The sequence below is a fragment of the Stegostoma tigrinum genome, chromosome 27, assembly GCF_030684315.1.
Source record: "Stegostoma tigrinum isolate sSteTig4 chromosome 27, sSteTig4.hap1, whole genome shotgun sequence".
NCBI classification, from domain to species: Eukaryota; Metazoa; Chordata; class Chondrichthyes; order Orectolobiformes; family Stegostomatidae; genus Stegostoma; species Stegostoma tigrinum.
This window is the reverse complement of record NC_081380.1, coordinates 21,586,693-21,608,732: the sequence shown is the minus strand read 5'-3', so window position 1 is coordinate 21,608,732 and position 22,040 is coordinate 21,586,693. Positions and strand designations below refer to the sequence as shown.

Genomic DNA, 22,040 nt, shown 5'->3' with positions numbered 1-22,040 from the left:
ACAGCATGCTGTACAAAGGCACAGAAAACCAATGGAAAGCCTCGAACCAAGTGTTCCTCACAATCAAAACATCACATTGCCACTTACAAGAGGTATTTTTTAAACAATGTTTTGAAAAAATAGCTCATTCCTGCCACCACAATAGTTTTTTTTTAAATAAGCTGGTATCAAAGCGACAATATCAATAGGAATCCAGGAATACAGGAGGAAAGCAACCAATTATAATTATATATTAATCCAAATCCAAGAGCTCCTTATAGGTAATTATCATCAAGCGATAATTGTTATAGTCGTAAATTAAAACATTCAAAAACAAAGGGCAACATAAAAGTGTTTCTCATCAAGAATTGCCAGTATTCTAGGCTCCCCCTGCATTTCTAGCCCAAGAGTATATCACACCTTAACAAATAGTGACTGCTTTTTAAAAGAAAATCCTGATTTTAACATTACACAGATTCTTTTGGCAAATATGAGAATCTTTTGATGGAAAATATTACTTTGCACTGTTGCTTGGTCTGCTTCACTAACATCAGAGACAACACTGACTATTAATAACTCGTGCTTTTTAGTAGTTTGATCACAGAATAAAAATCCATTTTGACTTCCTATAAATGGTGTTCCTCACTATTGTTAGCCATTATTTTTAATCGTTACCAGCTCTTCTAACGTACTAAAAAGAGATTAAATTGCAAAACTTTAGCCTGACAGATAATGCCTCTGATTTATGTTTAAGATATATCGCTGGGTAGAGCATAAACAGCAGTGCAGATCACTTACGTCACATGATCTGCTTCTGTGAGTATTCTGTGGAATATAATTAGACAATTGTTCTAATGATCTGACTGGAGATGCAAGTCTAAAGCATTCAACTACACACAACCAGACTTGTTTTAAAAATTGTCGTCAAGTTGATACAACTTACATTTAAAGCGTTAGGGTCTTAAAAATGGCTCAGTTTAAAAACTAACCACTACAACATCAATGTTGAGATGTTCTCTCTTTTGGGGATGATTGAGTGTGCAATACAAAGATTAAACAGGTGTACTAATGTTCAAATGGTATTTAAACAATACAAATGACTGAATTTCCGTTCAGATTGCACCAGCTTCATGATGCATCCACTTGCCTATGTTCTGATGAGATAGGTGATTTGTGAATTAATGAAATCTAGACAGAGAGAGAAAGAGTGAAAGCGAGAAATAAGAAGTGGGTACATTGATGATATTGGTGCAATTCCCAACTTTTCTTGGCAGTTGTAAATCTGGAATGGGATTAACACACAGTTTGTGCCATGGTAAAACTGGAGATTCAGGACTGTAGGATAATTGGAGATAATGTAGCAAAAGGCAAACACCTTTTTTTAAAAACAGATTTGAAATCAACTGAGATTCAATACAACCAACCAGTCTTCAACAACATACCTTGCAACGTCAGGTGCACTAACTTTGATTAGGTCAATCCCAGGACCAGCTCCTGACCTCATTACAATTTTTGTTAAATCATAAGATAAAGGAACTGAACTGAAAAGGGGAGCGGATGTGGGTAACACTGGGGTAGGCCAACATTTATTCCCCATCCCCAAATGCTCAGAGGTTAGTTAAGAGTCAACTACATTGCTGTGGATCTGGAGTCACATGTGGGCCAGTCCAGGAAGAGATGGCAGATTTCCTTCCTTAAAAGGTATTAGTGAACCAGAGGAGTTCTATGAAATCAACAGTTGTTACATGTTCATCATGGGATGAACGCATTTTGCTTCAGATTTTTATTGAATTCAAATTTTACCATCTGTCATGGTAGGGTTCAAACCCATGATCCTGGAACATCGGGTGACAATGACAGTGACAGCCCTCAACATCAAGGGGGCATTTTACCGCAACTGGATACAATAGGCCTGGAAAACCCAAAAATCAATGGGAAATGGGAGGAAATTCTATACTGCAGTCATACCTAGCACAAAGGAAGTTGGTTGAGGTTGTCGGAGGCCAGTCCCATGATATCACTGCAGGAGTTCCTCAGGGTACTATCATAAGCCCAACCATTTTCAGCTTCTTCATCCACCATTAGAGGGTCAGAAATGAGGATGTTCACTGACAACTGCACAATGTTCAGCACCATTAAGATTACTCAGATACTAAAATGTTCTGTATCCGTGTGCAGCAAGACTTAAATGATTTTCAAATGCCAAATAACGTTCATGCCCCATAAGACCATTTCTCTATGACATTCAGTGGCCTTCCCATTGGTGAATCCCCCACTATCAACATCCTGGTGGTTATCATCAGCTAGAAGCTGAACTGGACCGGCCAATAAATACTATGGCTACAACAGCAGGTGTGAGTCTCTGAACTTGAAGTGAGTAACTCATTTCCTGATCTCCCAAAATGAATCACCATTTAGATAGGTGATGAAATATTTTCCACTTGCCTGTATGAGAGCAATTCCAATAATGGTCAAGAAGCTCAATTTCCTCCAGGACCAACATTCCGCTTGATTGGCTCTTTGTCCACCAATTTAAAATTGTACTCTTTCCACCAATGAAGCACAGTGATAGCAGTGCATGCTTTATACAGGATACATTGCAGCAACTCACCAATGTACCTTCAACAGCTCACTCCAAGTCTGCAATATCTACTAGAAAGAAGGACAAAGGCAACAGATGTATGGAAACACTACACAAGTTCCCCTAAAGCGACAAAACTATCCTGATTTGGAACAATATCACTATTCTTTCATTGTTGCGAGATCCAAATCCTGGAAGTATCTTTTCTGATAGCATGGAGAGTGGATAAATGCTGCTTAAATTGAAGCAGTTTAAGAAGTATGCCGCAGTGTATCAGAAATACTGTTGTAAAATATTTATAAATCATTAACTCACATGGAAGTTGGGTATATTAAGAGGTAGTGGGCTTAGTTATTATAAGACTATTATAAATATGCAACATATTGATGCAAGAATGGTTAACACTCACCAAATGAACCATTGAATACTCTACAAACAATTGTCAATTGAAATGCTGATGACAGTGCAGGAATCTGGTAATTGCCAGCTGCCTGGATTTTAAAATTTACCTTCCAAAAAAAAGGCAAGGGTCACTCTGCCTAGTCAACAGTGATTTGTAATGATTTTCTTTGAGTCGACAGGACGGATGGTCAGAACCCTTCCGGTCATAATTCAATGCATGGTGTCTAGTAAGTTAAAGAGGTTAATGGTCTTCCACAGATCTAAAGCTTTTTGCCTGATTCTCTAAGCGCTATAAAAAGGGCTGACAGGGCTACTGAAGAATATTGCCTAGGAAATACATGCACATGCAACTGGTCTTGGGCAAAAGGGAATAAAATAAAATCTTGCCCCTCAATGTCAGTGTGCAAATAACTATAAATCTCAATGTAGGTGTATACCAGCAGTTATTTTTATGATGCATTTTGCGCCAATTATTTGGAAAAAATCGTGCACAATGGCTAATTCCAAATATTCAGATTATCACAGGACTTTATCAATACTTCTCCTGCTGACAATTCATGAGTCTTCAGGTGACAACCCAAGAAATATAGTCCTTTTTCTTCTCAGCAACCACTAACTAACCATTGCCTAATTTGGATGTAATCGCCAACAGCAGCTGTTGCTAGCCACAAAATCCCCAAAACGACACAGTCAGTAAGTAAAACAGAGCCTGACTGTGTTGCAACGGCAGCCCATTTTATAGAATGTGCAGCCCTCCAGTCCACAGGTCTTTTGCATTAAGGCTAAGGTCCATTTGTGGTCAAAAGCAGTCACTATTTGTGTAATATTGTGCAAACAACAGACAACCTAATCATGACACAGAACAATCTCTGTAAACACACAAGAACATGAACATCTGTCATCAAGATGTTTTTGAATACTGATCGAGTGGATTCACCACTGCTCACATTACAGCACCACAGTAAGATTAAAGCATTTTACTGTCAAAACATTCAAAATCTTATTAAATTTTATTACAAGAAACTACTTTTAACCTATAAATATTGCTGCAAGTTAACATGTAACTGCAAAGAGTTGCTCTGTACACTTGTTGCTTCTAATGTATCATATAATTAAGTTTCTGAAAAAAGCACAGAACAACCTCACTCAAATGAAGAGAAATTAACGGTGTTAACTTGCAAGTTTTTTTTTTAAAAAGTCTAAATCAGGTACAATCAAAACACTGCCTAATTCCAGTTTATGCTGGTGTGCTTAGATCCTTTCAAATCATTCACAACTGTAATTCTGAATGCTTTCAGGAATAAAACTAAAAGCACTAACTTCATTGTGGATTGTATTGCCACCTTTAGCAGTGGAAGTCACTTAGAAAAAAACTGGCAAATTTCAATATGCTGGCATTGCCCCAGTCGGCAGCAGAACCCAAGTCACTGAAACAGCCCTTAGAAGCTGAACTGTTTTCCCCTCACTGTGAATTTGTTCCCATAGAGATTCTCAACGGTGCACAAGATATGGGTGGGATCCAAATGAAAAGACAGCATTTCAAAATCCAACAGGAACTGCTGAAATATACAGTCCCTCAGCAGTTTCTGCATTGAGGTGTTTGATTTTCTGCATCAATGCTAGGAAAAATATTAAGTTGCTCTTCAGCTACCTTCACTAATCATTTGCCACCTGATAAAAGTCATAGGATAGGGAATGAGGAAATGCATTGACAGATAGAATTTACATTGATTAGAATTCTATAGTGACTTAGAAGGAGAACTTCTGTTTTCTGATGCAGTTTGCTTGCAATTGCTAATGACAAGGCAAAAAACTTGAACCTAGGATTTACACTAATGGCTCTTGAAGAATAAAAAGTTGATCAGACATTTGAGAGGTACTTTTCTGAAGGCATGCTTTTGGAAGGTCATCCTGCTGCTGGGAGCACATACTGAAAATGTGCATGCACATGTGTTATTTCTGGATCATTAATTAAATGAATAAAAACCATCCACAGTGCATTCCAGAGGATAAATGTATTTCCATCAGATGCCCTATCGAGATTGGTTTTACTTTATCCATTTATTCTGTCTGAATTTAGCAATCTGATATACAACCTGAATACATTGTGATTTGGACCGAAAGATGTGCAATTTCTAAAGATGTGTGTCAAAACTTTTATTTGGCAGGTAAAGTAAATCCAATTGCAAACTCCTAGATTATTGCGACATTGAACTTTTTACCACAAGCAACTGCAATTGTACAAACACACTGGGGCTCAAATTTGTCAGTCATGTGAAATGGGTGACAACAATAGATAGTCAGTTTTGTACATCACTCCATCATTTTTCATTTGAAGTCAATGGAAAAGAAATTCAGTCTACAAGTGCCGTTGATTCACTACCATTCGTTTTGCAGTAGGAGAAAGAACAAAGAAAAAAGTTTGCCCTCATTATTTTAAAGGGACTTGGATAAGTGTTTGAAAGAAAGAATATAAAATGGAAAGATGGAAGAATAGTAGCTTAAGATTATAATTAATGTTGGACAGTTTACAGGTATTTGACAGGACACAAAGATGTTGGAAAGTCCATTAAAGAATAAGAATGGCAAAGATGCAACAAGGCAAAGTTCTTTGTTGTATCTTCTCTCTACTCCCATCCAAACATACTAAAAAAAATTCTTTTCACTAAGGATTAGCTCAGGCATGTTGAGAGGCTTGGTTATTGTAAACTCTAAGTGATTACAATTGAACGTATGGCAAATCAGAAGCAATCCTGTCAAGGACAAAACTCCTTCCCAATTTCCATACTTCACCTCTTTCTTTAACGGAAAATTGCTTCTAGCTGCTGTCAAATGAAATCCTGTCAAAGTACACTGACAAATTTATCAGCAGGAAAGAGGAAAATCTATGATTGGTCATTTGTTAAATTCTGACTATGACCTCCGCCAACCAGCTGAATAAATAATGACACTAATAAATTGGTCAGGCACTTTGGGAAAGCAACCTAAGATCTAAATGTTCCTATATATCCAATAATTTTGACTCATTATCTGATTTCACTTGATTAGTTTTGTTTTTTAAAATCCCAGTTCTTCATACCAAGTTTTTGTGAAACTGTTGTAAAATAAAATCTACGGATACCACATGGAACCCGGCAGTATGATTTTCTTGTTCCACTAGCTGGATGCAAGTGCACATACATTTTTCTGCATAGGTGAAATGATTTAAGGAAAACCTCCACACTTCATCAGTAACAATCGCTACAAAGGAATGAGGTTATTTGTGCCTGTTTTAAGTCACACCAAAACCTAACTGTCTTGAATCATTCAGAGTTTTGAGGTCTCAAAGACTTCTGAGTGTTGAAATTATTTTGGAAAATGACATACTAGCAATTACAGCAGTGAAACAAATGTTTTTAGCTGTTGACACCAACAATATTTCTGGGGGCTCAAGTTATCTTTGAAATTGAATCTAGTATGTCTATATAGTTAAGGTGTAAGGCAGTAATAACATAGGTAAAGCACGAGCATGTCAAACATTCAGGTTCAAAAAGTATTTTCAAACTTCCAGGTTCAATACTCATTTTACTTAATGTATATATTTCATATTTTACCTGTTGCACATTGTCCAAACTGACCAGATTAGATGAGGACAAGATCACAATCTGAAGTGGTCTGATCTGACAGAATTAGTTCAGATTCAAAATAGAAACCAAAGCCAGCTGACCACTGTCACTGTTTTAAATAAGTCAACAAAGGCTCTAGAAAGACAGCAGAATCAAAACTCAGAATTCCCAAGATAAACCAATGATTTCACAAGTTAGTCTGCATGGTGGGGAACTTATATGTCATAAAATTCCCATTGAATTTAGTTTTAAAAGAAGAGCTGAAGATTACCACCCTCTTTTTTTTCATGTTGTTCTGTCACCAATCCAATGACACTTCAAGTTCTTGTTTTAAGATGGAACATTAACTTAATTTGCCACGAGCCCCATCTATTTATAACTTCCAAAAACATATTTAATTCATTTTGAGAGTGACAAGTAAATTGTTTCCTTAGAAAAAGGCAGTGTAACTTTTCTGTTGGAACTTTCCTGTAGTATCCGTGTGCATGGGCAGTCAGAGATGTCACAGGCAGAGACCCATGTGTGAAATTGCAGTTATTTGGACTTCATAGCTCCAGTGAGATATTATTGTACAAATAGTCAGTGTATTAATCCTTAATTTCTCTCTGTATTTAATGGCGGTGTTAGCTTGTTTAGCACACATCCTAAACAGACAAAACAGTTTCATTCAAATTCATTCAGGGGTGATAATCTAATTAATGCAATGGGTGTTGCTCCCTGTCCATCCATTAGTCATAGCTATTGGAGGTGAGTTTGTTTCAGAGATAGCAGGAACTGCAGATGCTGGAGAATCTGAGATAACAAGATGTAGAGCTGGATGAACACAGCAGGCCCAGCAGCATCAGAGGAGCAGGAAAGCTGATGTTTCCGGCCTACACCCTATTGGAGGTCATGATTTTATCATCCACAATTTCTTTCCATTTAAATGAACAGATAAACACATGGCTAGCCAAGCCGTGAGGTTCTGATATATGAGGCAGGTGAGTAACATGCCTTAGTTTTTGGGACAATCATGTCCTGGCAGTGCAATTTCAAGCTCACAATGATTTGTACATTGCCTCCATTTCTTGGTGAAGGAAATGTGGTAATTAGATGGTTTACCCATTGGGAGTTTTAACTTAAGAGTAAATGCACTGTTAAATGCTCCAACAACGCTAATTTTTGCTTTGTAAAACAATAAATGTTCTTAACCTCAAACATTTTTTGTGTTGGGCTGCAGTAATCCTGGTTCTAACTGACCATGATTCATTTGCAATATATGTAGTGCTGTCCAAATTCATTCTCAAAAAGAACTATAGGCACATTAAAAAGCCTCAAGATTAGATTGCAATACAAAATTATCTTTGATGTAGCATCAGTGACTTACCATAATATCAAAGAATGCAACTGTGTTCAGGCAAGGAAAATTAAGAGGTAAATGCTAATATTCCAATTTTTAAACATTTTCAGGGCAGAGGCAGTTCTTCTGGACCCAGTGACATTTACAGTTGGCTCCTGTTTTAGTAGTATGACTGGAATTATTTATGTAATCAATGTATTTGGAGCCCATTTAAAAAGAGACCTGGAGCATATGTAAATTTCTGTTTCCCTCTGAGAAGCAGTCATTTTGAGCCAACATCATAAATTATGAAAGTTAAAAATTTGACTTTGGACCCAATGTTATAACAAAATGGCAAGGTATTTAGGCCCCAAAGTATTTCCAAGCATCGAAAACACAGTGCTGGGGAAATACAGCAGGCCTGGCAACATCTGTTGAGACAAAACAGAGTTAACATTTCAAGTCCAATGACTCTTTGCCAGAGCCATTCTGAAGAAGGGTCACTGGACTCAAAAAACTTAATTCAGTTTTCCTCTCAACAGATACTGCCAGACCTGTTGTGCTTCTTCTAGAAGTCTGCTTTTGTTTCAGATGTCCAGCATCCGCAGTGCTTTGCGATTATTGGTATGCATACTTGGTAAAAGTCCCCATCAAAAACCAAACTACCGGCAAGTAATGGCATTTCTGAGCCAGAATGACAGTTACAAATGATAAAAGGAATTGCTCAACAACACGTTATTGGTTTAATATAAAAACACACTTTTAAAAGAATTCTTTAAAAAGGTGTCAACTCCATTCACAATCAAACCTAGAGCACACTTATGGATCATTTCACTCAGTGGGCAGAATTTACAATATTAAAGACCAGCCACTATATTTACATCAGAGATAATGGGAACTGCAGATGCTGGAGATTCCAAGATAATAAAATGTGAGGCTGGACGAACACAGCAGGCCAAGCAGCATCTCAGGAGCACAAAAGCTGACGTTTCGGGCCTAGACCCTTCATCAGAGAGGGGGATGGGGGGACGGAACTGGAATAAATAGGGAGAGAGGGGGAGGCGGACTGAAGATGGAGAGTAAAGAAGATAGGTGGAGAGAGTGTAGGTGGGGAGGTAGGGAGGGGATAGGTCAGTCCAGGGAAGACGGACAGGTCAAGGAGGTGGGATGAGGTTAGTAGGTAGCGGGGGGTGCGGCTTGGGGTGGGAGGAAGGGATGGGTGAGAGGAAGAACCGGTTAGGGAGGCAGAGACAGGTTGGACTGGTTTTGGGATGCAGTGGGTGGGGGGGAAGAGCTGGGCTGGTTGTGTGGTGCAGTGGGGGGAGGGGACGAACTGGGCTGGTTGAGGGATGCAGTAGGGGAAGGGGAGATTTTGAAACTGGTGAAGTCCACATTGATACCATATGGCTGCAGGGTTCCCAGGCGGAATATGAGTTGCTGTTCCTGCAACCTTCGGGTGGCATCATTGTGGCAGTGCAGGAGGCCCATGATGGACATGTCATCAAGAGAATGGGAGGGGGAGTGGAAATGGTTTGCGACTGGGAGGTGCAGTTGTTTTTTGCGAACTGAGCGGAGGTGTTCTGCAAAGCGGCCCCCAAGCCTCCGCTTGGTTTCCCCAATGTAGAGGAAGCCGCACTGGGTACAGTGGATGCAGTATACCACATTGGCAGATGTGCAGGTGAACCTCTGCTTGATGTGGAATGTCATCTTGGGGCCTGGGATGGGGGTGAGGGAGGAGGTGTGGGGACAAGTGTAGCATTTCCTGCGGTTGCAGGGGAAGGTGCCGGGTGTGGTGGGGTTGGAGGGCAGTGTGGAGCGAACAAGGGAGTCACGGAGAGTGGTCTCTCCGGAAAGCAGACAGGGGAGGGGATGGAACAATCCGACCCCACCACCCAAGACATTTTTCCATCCCCTCCCCTGTCTGCTTTCCGGAGAGACCACTCTCTCCGTGACTCCCTTGTTCGCTCCACACTGCCCTCCAACCCCACCACACCCGGCACCTTCCCCTGCAACCGCAGGAAATGCTACACTTGTCCCCACACCTCCTCCCTCACCCCCATCCCAGGCCCCAAGATGACATTCCACATTAAGCAGAGGTTCACCTGCACATCTGCCAATGTGGTATACTGCATCCACTGTACCCGGTGCGGCTTCCTCTACATTGGGGAAACCAAGCGGAGGCTTGGGGACCACTTTGCAGAACTCCTCCGCTCAGTTCGCAACAAACAACTGCACCTCCCAGTCGCAAACCATTTCCACTCCCCCTCCCATTCTCTTGATGACATGTCCATCATGGGCCTCCTGCACTGCCACAATGATGCCACCCGAAGGTTGCAGGAACAGCAACTCATATTCCGCCTGGGAACCCTGCAGCCATATGGTATCAATGTGGACTTCACCAGTTTCAAAATCTCCCCTTCCCCTACTGCATCCCTAAACCAGCCCAGTGCATCCCCTCCCCCCACTGCACCACACAACCAACCCAGCTCTTCCCCCCCACCCACTGCATCCCAAAACCAGTCCAACCTGTCTCTGCCTCCCTAACCGGTTCTTCCTCTCACCCATCCCTTCCTCCCACCCCAAGCCGCACCCCCCGCTACCTACTAACCTCATCCCACCTCCTTGACCTGTCCGTCTTCCCTGGACTGACCTATCCCCTCCCTACCTCCCCACCTACACTCTCTCCACCTATCTTCTTTACTCTCCATCTTCGGTCCGCCTCCCCCTCTCTCCCTATTTATTCCAGTTCCCTCCCCCCATCCCCCTCTCTGATGAAGGGTCTAGGCCCGAAACGTCAGCTTTTGTGCTCCTGAGATGCTGCTTGGCCTGCTGTGTTCGTCCAGCCTCACATTTTACTATATTTACATCTGTGCCCAATCCACTACTGCCCACTTAGGTTGAAAGTGACACCATTGTCACCTTCACACTTTTTTACCTGACCTCATTCAATAACTATCTCAGCACTGGTTTAATTTATAAGGAGATGTATGTGAAGGGTAGCCACCAAAGCCTAAATATACGCAATAATAATGATCTACTTCTTTTCCATGTGGGATATTGTAGATTATTTCTAAGTTCTACCTCAACACTATAACACTCTTTCAATAATATTAAAATTCCATGCAAGAATAAGTGCATTAAAAATATTCAAATTGTAACGAAGAGACAGGTATACAATTAAAACTAAATGAGCTCACATTGGTTACCAGAATTTTAAACGGTATCGTATTAGTCCTACTCGTGGGGCGTACTGATGAGGTTGTCTAACCTCAACCTGCCTGAACAATGCAATCCAATGAGATGTTCAATACCCATCATGTTTCAAATCCCATGTTAGAATCTCACCAGCCTATCATCCGCTTTCTCAAACACACAGAGCAAATTAGTCACTACTGAACGCAAAACGAAGAAAACCCCACAGAAAATGTTATCATAGCTCTGGGGGTTGCAACAAGTAACTAAGTATATTTTTCCATACCATCATTAACTAAATACTTTTGCGATGGATGACCTAACTCGATCTAACAAGAATCCCTTGAAGGTAACAAGGAGCTTGCAACATTGTCGACTTAATTGAATTACAGAATGTTTATTTGAATTTTTCCTGTCCCCCTTCCCTCCAGATACTGCTGTATCACGATTATCACAAATTTTACAATTTCTAAACTGCTAATATAATTACATGTTTTAAATAAGTAATAATATTGATTCCCAGGTCAATAAGTTACTTTTGAGTAACTGGTCATTATTAAATTATTTGATTACATTAACAGGTAGTTTTTCAATCCTCACGTTCAATATCATGAATCAAATTCACACTTTACACAGTTAGTAGCTTTCAGAATAAAAATCACAGGAAACCTATTTTTAAATAGATCTTTGGCCAAATTCATACTACACAACACTTTCCAATAATGCCTGCTGTCATCTATTTCCTGATTTGGGAATGCAGCTAGTAGGTTAAGAAAGTCCTATTCTCAACAGCATAGAAACAGGACACAAAATGTCTTCTTACACAAAAATGCACCTCTTTGTATGTGTTTCACTGAGAAAAACCAAGTATAAATGAGAAGAACATTAATAACATTATTGTTATGAACTACTCTACCTTAACTATGGAAAATCCAGGGAATATTTAGAATGGGGAAGTATGGGAGATATTGCATATAGATAACCATTACTTTTGAAGAATCATCACTATTTCAGCAATGCATACATTCAATCAAAACAACAAGTGGGCAGTTGGCAAACAGAAAAAATACTGTAGTCTGAAAAACTGAAACAAAATTGAGAGAATTTAAAAAGAGAGCCAGACTGTATTGACGACCCAACTCTTGCTTCCAGTGTACTGAACAAAATTAAATCATTGTCACCTCTTCATCAAAATAACACCCCAACTACACTGGGCAGGAATTGGCATTAGAGATAATGCTCATCCTATTTGCAGGTCAGGTGCATGTTTAATCAGATAAATAGTTAATGCAATAAAGTACAGCAAGCTCTTTCTGGCCAATAAAAGGGGTTCTTACAGAAAAGTAGTATTAAATCCATACAAGCCATGGGATTACGGAGGGCACTGTGAGTTTCTGAAGCACTAATTTCAAATCCTATGTAAGGATTAAAGGATAAACATCAATTTTAATTCTCAACATCCCTTTCACAGCACAATGGCCAACTACAAAGAATTCTCAACAACAGATTGATCAAAGCCCAATAGGTCCACATACCTAGAGAATGAATTGGGTTTAAATCCTTTATCTACACTTACAAGTTGTTCTCCTATAAATGATAGTTACATTCTTGTGGGATCTCGCGCTATAGAAAACTGCCATAGCACAATCACTATACTTGTACTGGAGAAAGCTTGCATTGTCCAAACAGCATCTACTAATCATCAATCGTTTTACAGCCAATTCGCATTAACAAAACATACATTATAGCAGAAATAACTGTACTAATTTATGGTCAAGGTCTATAGTCCTACATTGTGTCTACTTTATGCATGACTATTCAGAATTAAATTCTAGGGGGGCCATTTTAATGGTTACCCACCGTGATAGAAATTGGGTGAATGGCTGTTAAAAATGAATGTGGAACATGTTACTGCCATTGCTGGTATTAATACGCAGTGCAAACATGCCCATCTGAAGTAGCTAACATGTCTTATAAATTTGGACTCCTGTGATGTCAATTGTAGCCTGATGGCAATTTAATTGGGATTTGCGTGGGACATTAAAATGGCTTTTTTGCCATCTTGGATTGCATCGACAGCTCGTGGAAAGGACAGAAATGTCCATAAAACCTTACTTGGGAGGTCTCATGGATCCAATACTTTGGACTCCACTCACCTCCAGCCTATGGAACTCTCCTTGAATTTCATCCTGCCACTTGTCTGAAAGGCAACAGATGATAATAGGCTGCTAGGCCTTTTCCTGCCAGAAACTGATTGGCACCGTTTGAATCCAATGGGATCATCATGTAAGCCTAGGAAGTGGAATGACTTACTCCAAATCTTATATTATTCCTCTAGAAACTCTACCTCAAATCTATCATAAGTTCAACAGCTGTAGAACACTTTGGGAAGTCTTGAGGGCCCAAGTGCAAGTTTTGATTCTTTGTGAAAGTTCAAAGTAATCCAAGAGCAAGGAATCAGGTTAGATTTGGAAGAGGAACTATACTCTTCCCATGGATGAAGGGGTCATAATGGCAACAGTGTAAGTGATATGGAGGTGCTGGTGTTGGACTGGAGTGGACAAAATCAAAAGTCACATGGTTTACTTGGAATCACATAAGCTTCCGGGGCACAGCTGAAGAAGCGCCTGCACTCCGAAAGTTTGTGTGATTCCAAATAACCCTGGTGGACCATAATCTCCTGTTGTGTGACTTCTAACAGTGTAAATGCACATAGGTATGATCTTCTGATTTCATCATGTTAACATGGAATGGCAGAATCTCTTTGTGTAATCATTTGAGGAACCTTACCCAGCCATGTTTAATTGAATAATGATAAGAACATACAATATGTGAGAATTAAAGAGCCATTCAACATAGCACTTGTTACTTTTGAGGTAGAATCAACTGCAGAAGCACAGCGCAGTGAAGAGCACTGTAATCTAATTTGATGCTCATAATCCGCTGGATTTGGTTGATTCCTTCACCAAATATATATTTGTCAGGATTGCATACAAATATTACACCTCCTGTATCTGCCACTGGACTAAGTTATACTGGGTCAAAGGCTCAATGACGAGATTTGCTGAACTCTAAAGAAATGGGTGATTTTGGTAATGGGGAATAAAGACCTAAGGGTATAGTACATAGTGTATTCTTCAGGTCTTAAAAGAATGAGGTTTCTAGTGACTCAGCTGTGTAGCAATTACAACTGAAGAAACTGAAGTTTAACAAGCTTGCAGGGTGTGTTCGAAAACTGACCTCTGCCCAGATTATTTTCTGTATTAAATGATAAAAATGTGAACAATACATAATTAATTAATAGTTGAAGAGAAATGAATACTGTTTCACATGTTGGTGTCTCTTCCCAGTTAGAGGACGATTATTGGATCAGGTATCTGCTTAACTGATCAAATTAAAATCATAAAAATACACTAGAGAAAAACTGTTAAAACAAACTGACGAAACTGACATGAGCTGATCAATGAAATGCAGTTCTACAGACTATATGTCTTTAGATGTAGGTCACAAGGCTGAGTTCTGAGGAAGGGTCACCGGACCCGAAACGTTAACTCTGTTTTCTCCCCTACAGATGCTACCAGACCTTCTGAGCTTTTCCAGCAACTTTGTTTTTGTTTGTGTTGACAAGTAGTCTGTAATATTTACCAATGCTCAACAACAGTACACAATTGCTAATCACTGCCAGTGAATGAGGTGGAAGGATGCTCCCATTAAAATTCAAATCTGGTGCATAGTTCCCTTTTTGTGCAGTTGTGTACATGAGCAATTTATGCCAGAACAATAGTGTGCGATACTTTGTGAGTTTGGTACCTGGACAGCTCAGTGGGAATATTAGGTGATGATCAGCAACCGTATCTTGCACTTACAACTTCTAAGGGTGCTAGAGAAATACAGATTCAAACCTTGGAATGCCTCCCTTCCTGTACAGCAAAGTATGGTTTAGGTAACCACATGTAGTAGCTGAGTTGAATAATATCAATTTATTTAAGACAAAACTAGATAAGCACATGAAAGCAAGGCGAAGAAAATGTAATGCTGGAAGGTGGAAGGTGTATAATATAAACCCGAGCATGTGCTAAATGGGTCGAGTGATCTGTTTTTGTGTTGTACATTCCATAGAATACAATGGGCCTCTGGAAGATTCCCTCCACACTGCAGGTAGACAGGATTATGTAGTAGTGGACAATTAAAATAATAAATGGGAAATTGTAATGAAATTAAAATTTGAATTTGTTTCTCATCCCTCCATAGCATCATTTACAAGCACATTAATCACTGATTATACACCTGTACCTGCAATTCTGGCATCAATCTAGTTAGTGATGCTCATTTGAGATACTGATACAATCAGTAAGATTAAAATAATGCAATAAATCCTCTTAAGTAAAGCATAAGTGTTGAACATGGCCAGCAATATGGTAACATCAAGTTCCGACAACAATATCACTTTCTGAACACCACAGATCACAGTACAACTGCAGTCATACTGTATAGATACTATTCTCATACAGGTAATGCAACCACAGCTATACAACACAGGTATTTTATCTGTGCTCGGAATGGCTTACAAATGTTGCTTTATCTGTCACAATGTACTAGAAATTGGACTAAAAATTGAGTTGGTCAGGTGACTGCAGGAAAGCTGAAAATGACACTGGGCATTATGTGTTAGATTAGCATGCATAAAGAAGGCAAAGTAATACATCTCTAGCTTATCCAGCTACCTTAGTTAAAACTATTCTTGCTGGTGCTATAATACTCATGGCAATAACAACTTTTACAAAACAGTCTGCTTGATTGGCACCCGATCCACTACCTTCAGCATTCACTCCCCTCACCATCAAGGCACAGTGGTCAAACTGTGTACCATTTACAAGATGCACTGTCGTAACTCATCCAGGCTCTTACAGCAGCACCTTCCAAAACAGACACCGCTACCATTTTAGAAGGTAAGAGAAGACACATGGGAACACCACCGCCTGCAAATTCCCCTCCAAACCATACACCATGCTTATTTGCAAATGTATCTCCATTCCTTAACTGCTGGGTTAAAATCCTTGAGCTCCCTTCCTAACAGCAGTGTGTACCAATAGCTCCTGCCAACTGCAGCAGTTGAAGGCATCAGCTCACCACAACGTTCCCAAGAGCAATTTGGAATGAGCTATCAATGCTATCCCAGGTCATCAAAGTTCACATCCCATGAATTAATACAAAATAAAATGTGTCAACTGAAACTGCCACCAAACCTTTTAGTCTGGTTAGGTTTACTTCACAGAACTAGAAACTTAAATAACGTCTTTCACTAATAGCATTTTGATGATTTATTTTTAGGATGATCAATAGCTAAATTCTTAAAACTTGACTAAGTGTTCAAAATATTTTTGTCACTAAAAGACATTTCTCTGTTTCAACACAAACGCCATAATTTCCTTTGGATCTAAGCTGCAGGTTTACTCCAAGTCTGCCAAGGTTGAGCACTTCCTAACTTCCCTGCAACTAAAACATCACATATTTCAGTGGTTCATTTCAATGAGCTTTAACAGTCTCTTTCTAGCTGCTCTACAAAGCACTACGCTATGGTCTGCAATCCTGTAAGAGGCTGGGGTGAACACATTATTATAGACGCAAAATACTACAGATACTTGGAATCTGAAATATAATCAGGAAATTCTGTAAATACTTAACAGGACACATAGCATGTGAGGAGAGAAAATGCAGACATAAAGGTCCAACTTGAAACATTCACTCCCCTGCTGAGCAGTTCCAGCATTTCTTGTTTTTATTTCAGCAGGAATGCATATTCCATTAGGGATACAATGAAGCCTTAATTATTTGGTGCAATGAATGGGGTTCCCCATGGGAAAATGAAAACGCTGGACGAATGACAGCTTCCCATCCACGATCCTAAAAGTACAGAAGTGTAATTTTACAGAAATGAGGACAGATACAATACAAATAGCTAAAAAGAATTCTGATGTCTCAGCCAATTCTTTCGTCCAGATAGAATTCTGGCAGCCTTTTCAGAATGGCAAATAACCAGAGAGCAGGATATGAAGGTCGGACTTGTTAGAAGAGCAAACTGAGGACTAGTAGTAATATATAGTTCTGCGGTTTCATTGTCTTATTTCCTCTGAGTAAAGTAAGGCTTGTGTCTTCAAGTGTATAGGTGGAAAGAAATATTACAAAAAGAAAGCAGTTGTAAACTTCACACTTAAGAAGTTCCAATTTGATAATACAGCCAGGACTTCAACCAGACTGTATCATGAGATCATTGGTCATGTTTAACTCCTAGTTGGACACTAAGTAAATAGGATAAGAAAGAACTACGCATCGATGAAAAATTATATTAGAACAGAAACTATAAAGGCAAGGAAATAAAAGCTAGTGGAAAATATCATGCAGCACTTTGCAAAACAGCTGACAAGATGGTATATCGGGAATTTGAATGATATTGTTGAAACCGTAAGTCAGTCTAAGTGAATCTAGGGTCTGCCTTGTCAGTCAGACATCGATGAAAAATTATATTAGAACAGAAACTATAAAGGCAAGGAAATAAAAGCTAGTGGAAAATATCATGCAGCACTTTGCAAAACAGCTGACAAGATGGTATATCGGGAATTTGAATGATATTGTTGAAACCGTAAGTCAGTCTAAGTGAATCTAGGGTCTGCCTTGTCAGTCAGACAGGGCTGTGATGTGCAACTTTTTCTGTGCTACTTAGGACTCAGATAACAATGCAAAAAATAGTCTAATATCAATCGAGCTCTTATACTGTCAGCTGGTAGTGCTGCAGCATTAATAAAGGAGCTAGAAGCCTCTACTGTTGTAGCTTATAAACAAAAGGACAGTAACATCATCAGTAGAGCCTCATATGTTCATCTAGTACGAATGGGAAGTCAGGAGTGGAAATGCATGGAGTTCTAATCCAAATGAATGAAGTAACATCCATTTTAAGGAGCATAGAGAGAGATTTTTTTGTAATCAACCTGATCAGAGATGTTATTACACAACTCTGGAACTTGAATCCAGGCCTCCCAACTCAGAGGTAGGGACACCACCATTGGACAGCAAGCAGGCCCCTGGAGAGAGGGATTGCTTTGATTTGTAGATTAGTTTCAGGTGCTAGATCAGGAATAGCAGTAGGGATATCAGCGCTCTGGGGCGATTTTAGCATTCAGTGCCAACCGAGTGAGGTGGTTTGAAATCAGGATGTTCTCAGGCTGAGTTCAATTAGTTTAGTTGACTCTAGTTAAGAGGTTAATTGAGCTTTATCATTTAAAGGACTGCACGGATTCTCAATTACCTATTTAAATCTCTTATTTAAAAAAAACACATTAGTGTCCTTAGATGCAAAAAAGAACTAAAAAAAACTGACTACAAGTTTGGAAAATAAACACAACAGTAGTGCTTATAATATAATGAGATTTGTAAAACCATTAATAGCAAGCAAGAAATTTCAGTTCAAAAATTACAAACTTGTAAACTTTTTGCAAATACTATTTCAACTGAATTTCAAGAGAACTTAAAAGTTTCAGTAAAAGCTATAAAATGTCAAAATGCTGTATCTGCTAATCAGGAAAATATTTTCCATCTGTAAACCAGGCTTGAAATTAATTAAGAATTCAGTTTAATAACTATTGTAAGAAGGTTAAATTTAATTTTGAGATTAAATTTCAACACATACCTTCGGATTTATCTATTAGCAAATGTCTTAGCTTTGTTAATATTCTCTAATAAAGCAATCACAGCATCACTGGGCAGGCACTTCAGCACCAGGAGAGGCAGTTTCACAATCTTATCTTTACTTCTGGTGGCTGATTCACCACAGAAGGTTTTTGAATCTAAAAATCCTTCCTCTGTTTTCAGCTTTAAAAAAAAGACCATGAGTGGATACACCAACGAAAGCAGCAGTACAATTTAGTTAAGTCCTATTTACTTCATAATTTGTGTATAAATAATGAAGTAGGAAATTATAGAAGATATAGGAGTTTGCCTGTATAAATCGATTAAATCGTCAAAGTGTCAGCCTTCAGGCTCACTCAGGCAACTGTGTGCAAATTAGTATATGAAAAATAAACAGTGCTACATTCTTCCTTCTTCACGTGCAGTTGGCACCTAGCAGTGCAACAGGACATGAGTGATATGGTGGAGATACAAGTGCCAATGTGATGATTCGTATTTGACACAGAAATTAGTAAAACACATCAATCACAGAATTAGGAAAAGAGAGAAGAAAACAATTAAAAAAAAACAAAATTTGCCAATTCTCTCCTCCTCTAATTGAGGTTTTCACAAGTGACAGAAAAACTTGAGGTGAGCCATGAATGACTGAATGAAGGGCTGCTAAAAGAACAGGTGTGATGGCTTACAAGTTAACAAAATCCTCAAATCATTGTTTAAGTAGGTCTGATCAGTGTTTCTTGCCACCACTGAAGATATGGTCTGCAATTAAAACGGAACTGTTGTGTTATAGACATTTTCCTTCTCTGTTTGTATTTCAAAATTCTGAAACTGCTCATATATGACTCAGTTCTGATATGTTCCTTTATGATACATTCCTTGAACAATAACTCCTGCTGAGAAGTCTTGAAGAGCTATTTTAATGCTAAACTGTCATTGGAACACCTGACCATATGTTAAGCAAGGAGCGTAGCAACCCTGCTGGAAAGCAGTTAAATGTAAAAATCAAATCAGACTGGCAGCTCAAAGACATTGTGACAATAATTTGGTTGGAATTGTTCTTCAGGTGGCTTAAAAAGGATAAACTCCTCTCCTTGGATCCTGTACTGTCTGTTTTCTCTTTGTAGGGATGTCAAGACATAAGTTTGCCAATAGTATTAGAAAAACAGAGTGTTGGGAATAGCTTGTTTAATGTGTCCAAAATAAATCCCTTTTCATTTCTCTGTGAAGCACTGAATAATATTTATAAGGGGAGTGACCAACCTTGGTGCAAGCATGAAATATAGAAAGCAAGTTAATCATCAATGGAACTGTGGAAACTTAGACCTCCTCACAAGGGCGAACATTATTTGGTCACTTGCCTCAACGATTCCTGTATTAATCTTTCTTGCCAAATACATTTAGTATCCACTTTGAGACAGGGGAGAATAAGGAAGGGCGGCAGCAATTGCTGGCATGCTACACTGTTTATGTTCCCACAGAATAAGATCTGGACTTTCTAGAGTGAACTGCAGTTTACTACTCAAGGTAGTAGCAATAAAAATGTTGCAACAGTGAGGATGCCATCACGCATCAACCTGCCTAGATGTGTAGGAACTTTCCAAATAAAATGAAACGACACTTTAAACGGAGTGACAGCTATCAGAGAGTAACTTAAAGGACTGTTATCTGAAGAGGATGCCAGCTTTAGTTTCACAATTTGTGATATCATAAGCTGACCCAAAATTAGATTACCTCCATGTGATCACTCCCAAAATTTGACATCTCTACACTTAACAACAGACCCTTCTGTCCCCGAACTTGAGAAATCAGCTTTGTGCTACATGAGATAACTAATCCAACTAATTCATTGACAACAGCCAATCACCACCTTCACAGTGGGGGAAAACATGAGTAGAAAGAGATGGTTTGACTTTACCAGTACAATGTAACACAGCTCACACAAAGAACACAATGGTAACATTCACTTTGGGAACAAACTTCAAAAAACCACCAGCTTTCATTAGTTTTCACAGGCTTTCTGCTCCTTTACAAACACCCAAAGGTTTCTTCTTGAAATCTGAGTTTCAACTTTGACTACTGTGTGAAGATGAAGCTGCCAGCACCTCAGTTTCCCAGCTACTGCTTCTTGTTCTGACTCACTTGGAGAGCGTTGATCACACTATTGATATTTTCTTCAGGTACCTTGGAATGTAAGAAGAGAATAGATAAGAAAACAGAAACATATTAGGGCACTTACTGCGCTGGTCTGTTTTAATCCAGTCACAGTTTTTACATGTAAAATACATCATTAGTTAATGGTGCCCCTTCGTTGACTCAAGATGAAAGGTCTCTGATCCATATTGTTTAGGAAGGTCATGAGTTTGATCTCTGGTCCGTAGTGAATTAATTGAAATGGCACCAAAGTGATTCAAAGTACCTTGGCTAAGGGAAAGAAAAGTTATCCAGTATTCCTTCTTGGAATGGTTACACAGATTATCCTGAGGGAAAAGCTCTTGTGGAGAGCAGCTGAGTACCTAAGTGGGTTCAGTAATGATGTTTGGGTGCCTGGAGGTATTCATTGTCAAGGCATCCAGTCAACAGCCATTTGGGCAATATACTGCTGGATGATTGACAGGTGTGGAACCGTATCTCAATAGTGATTAGGTGATGTCAGAAATGACGGGAGCAGAATACAAAGTTAACAATAGGTTGGTTTGCTCGCCGAGCTGGTTTCTTGTATCACAGACGTTTCGTTACCATGCTGGGTAACATCCTCAGTGCAGCCTCCGATAAAGCATCGGTATGGTTTCCCAACTGGTTTTTAAACTCTGGGGTCCATTGTAATGGATTGCCTCACTTCCAGGTTTCCTCCGTAGTGGAATGTATCTGGGGTTGAGTTCATTGTGTTTATTAATAGCATGCTTCGTGGAGTGCCATGCTTCAAGGAATTCTTGTGCTTGTCTCTGCGCTGCCTGTCCCAGAATCATCATCATGTCCCAGTCGAAGTCGTGCTTCTCCTTGTCCATGTGGATTGAGATGAGTGAGTATTGGTTGTGTCTTTTTGTAGCCAGTTTGTGTTCATGTACTCTTCTTGTTAGTTTCCTTCCTGTTTGTCCGATGTAGTGTTTCTCGCAGTCTCTGCAGGGGGTCTTGTAGATGACATTGGTCCTGTCCATGGTGGGGAGTAGGGCTTTAGTTCGGGTGAGCAGATGTTTCAATGGACCCAAGAGTATAAAAACCAGGTGGAAAAACACACTGACGCTTCATCGGAGGCTGCACTGAGGTGTCTGTGAAACAAAAA

General features: G+C 39.4%; 1 protein-coding gene across 2 annotated transcripts in view; it reads right to left on the bottom strand.

Moving 5' to 3' along the window:
- Window positions 1–10,726: 10,726 nt before the first annotated feature.
- LOC125464545 (cytosolic arginine sensor for mTORC1 subunit 2) overlaps window positions 10,727–22,040 on the bottom strand; it is a 180,688-nt gene continuing 169,374 nt past the window's right edge. The window contains exon 9 of one of the 2 annotated variants that reach the window (XR_009447293.1): window positions 10,727–21,465. Coding sequence is in view for 1 of the 2 variants with exons in the window: in XM_048557041.2 (XP_048412998.1) it covers window positions 20,876–20,941 (66 nt within the window). In the remaining variant the exon portion in view is untranslated. The remainder of the gene's footprint in view (window positions 21,466–22,040) is intronic. The other variant, XM_048557041.2, reaches the window with a different exon arrangement.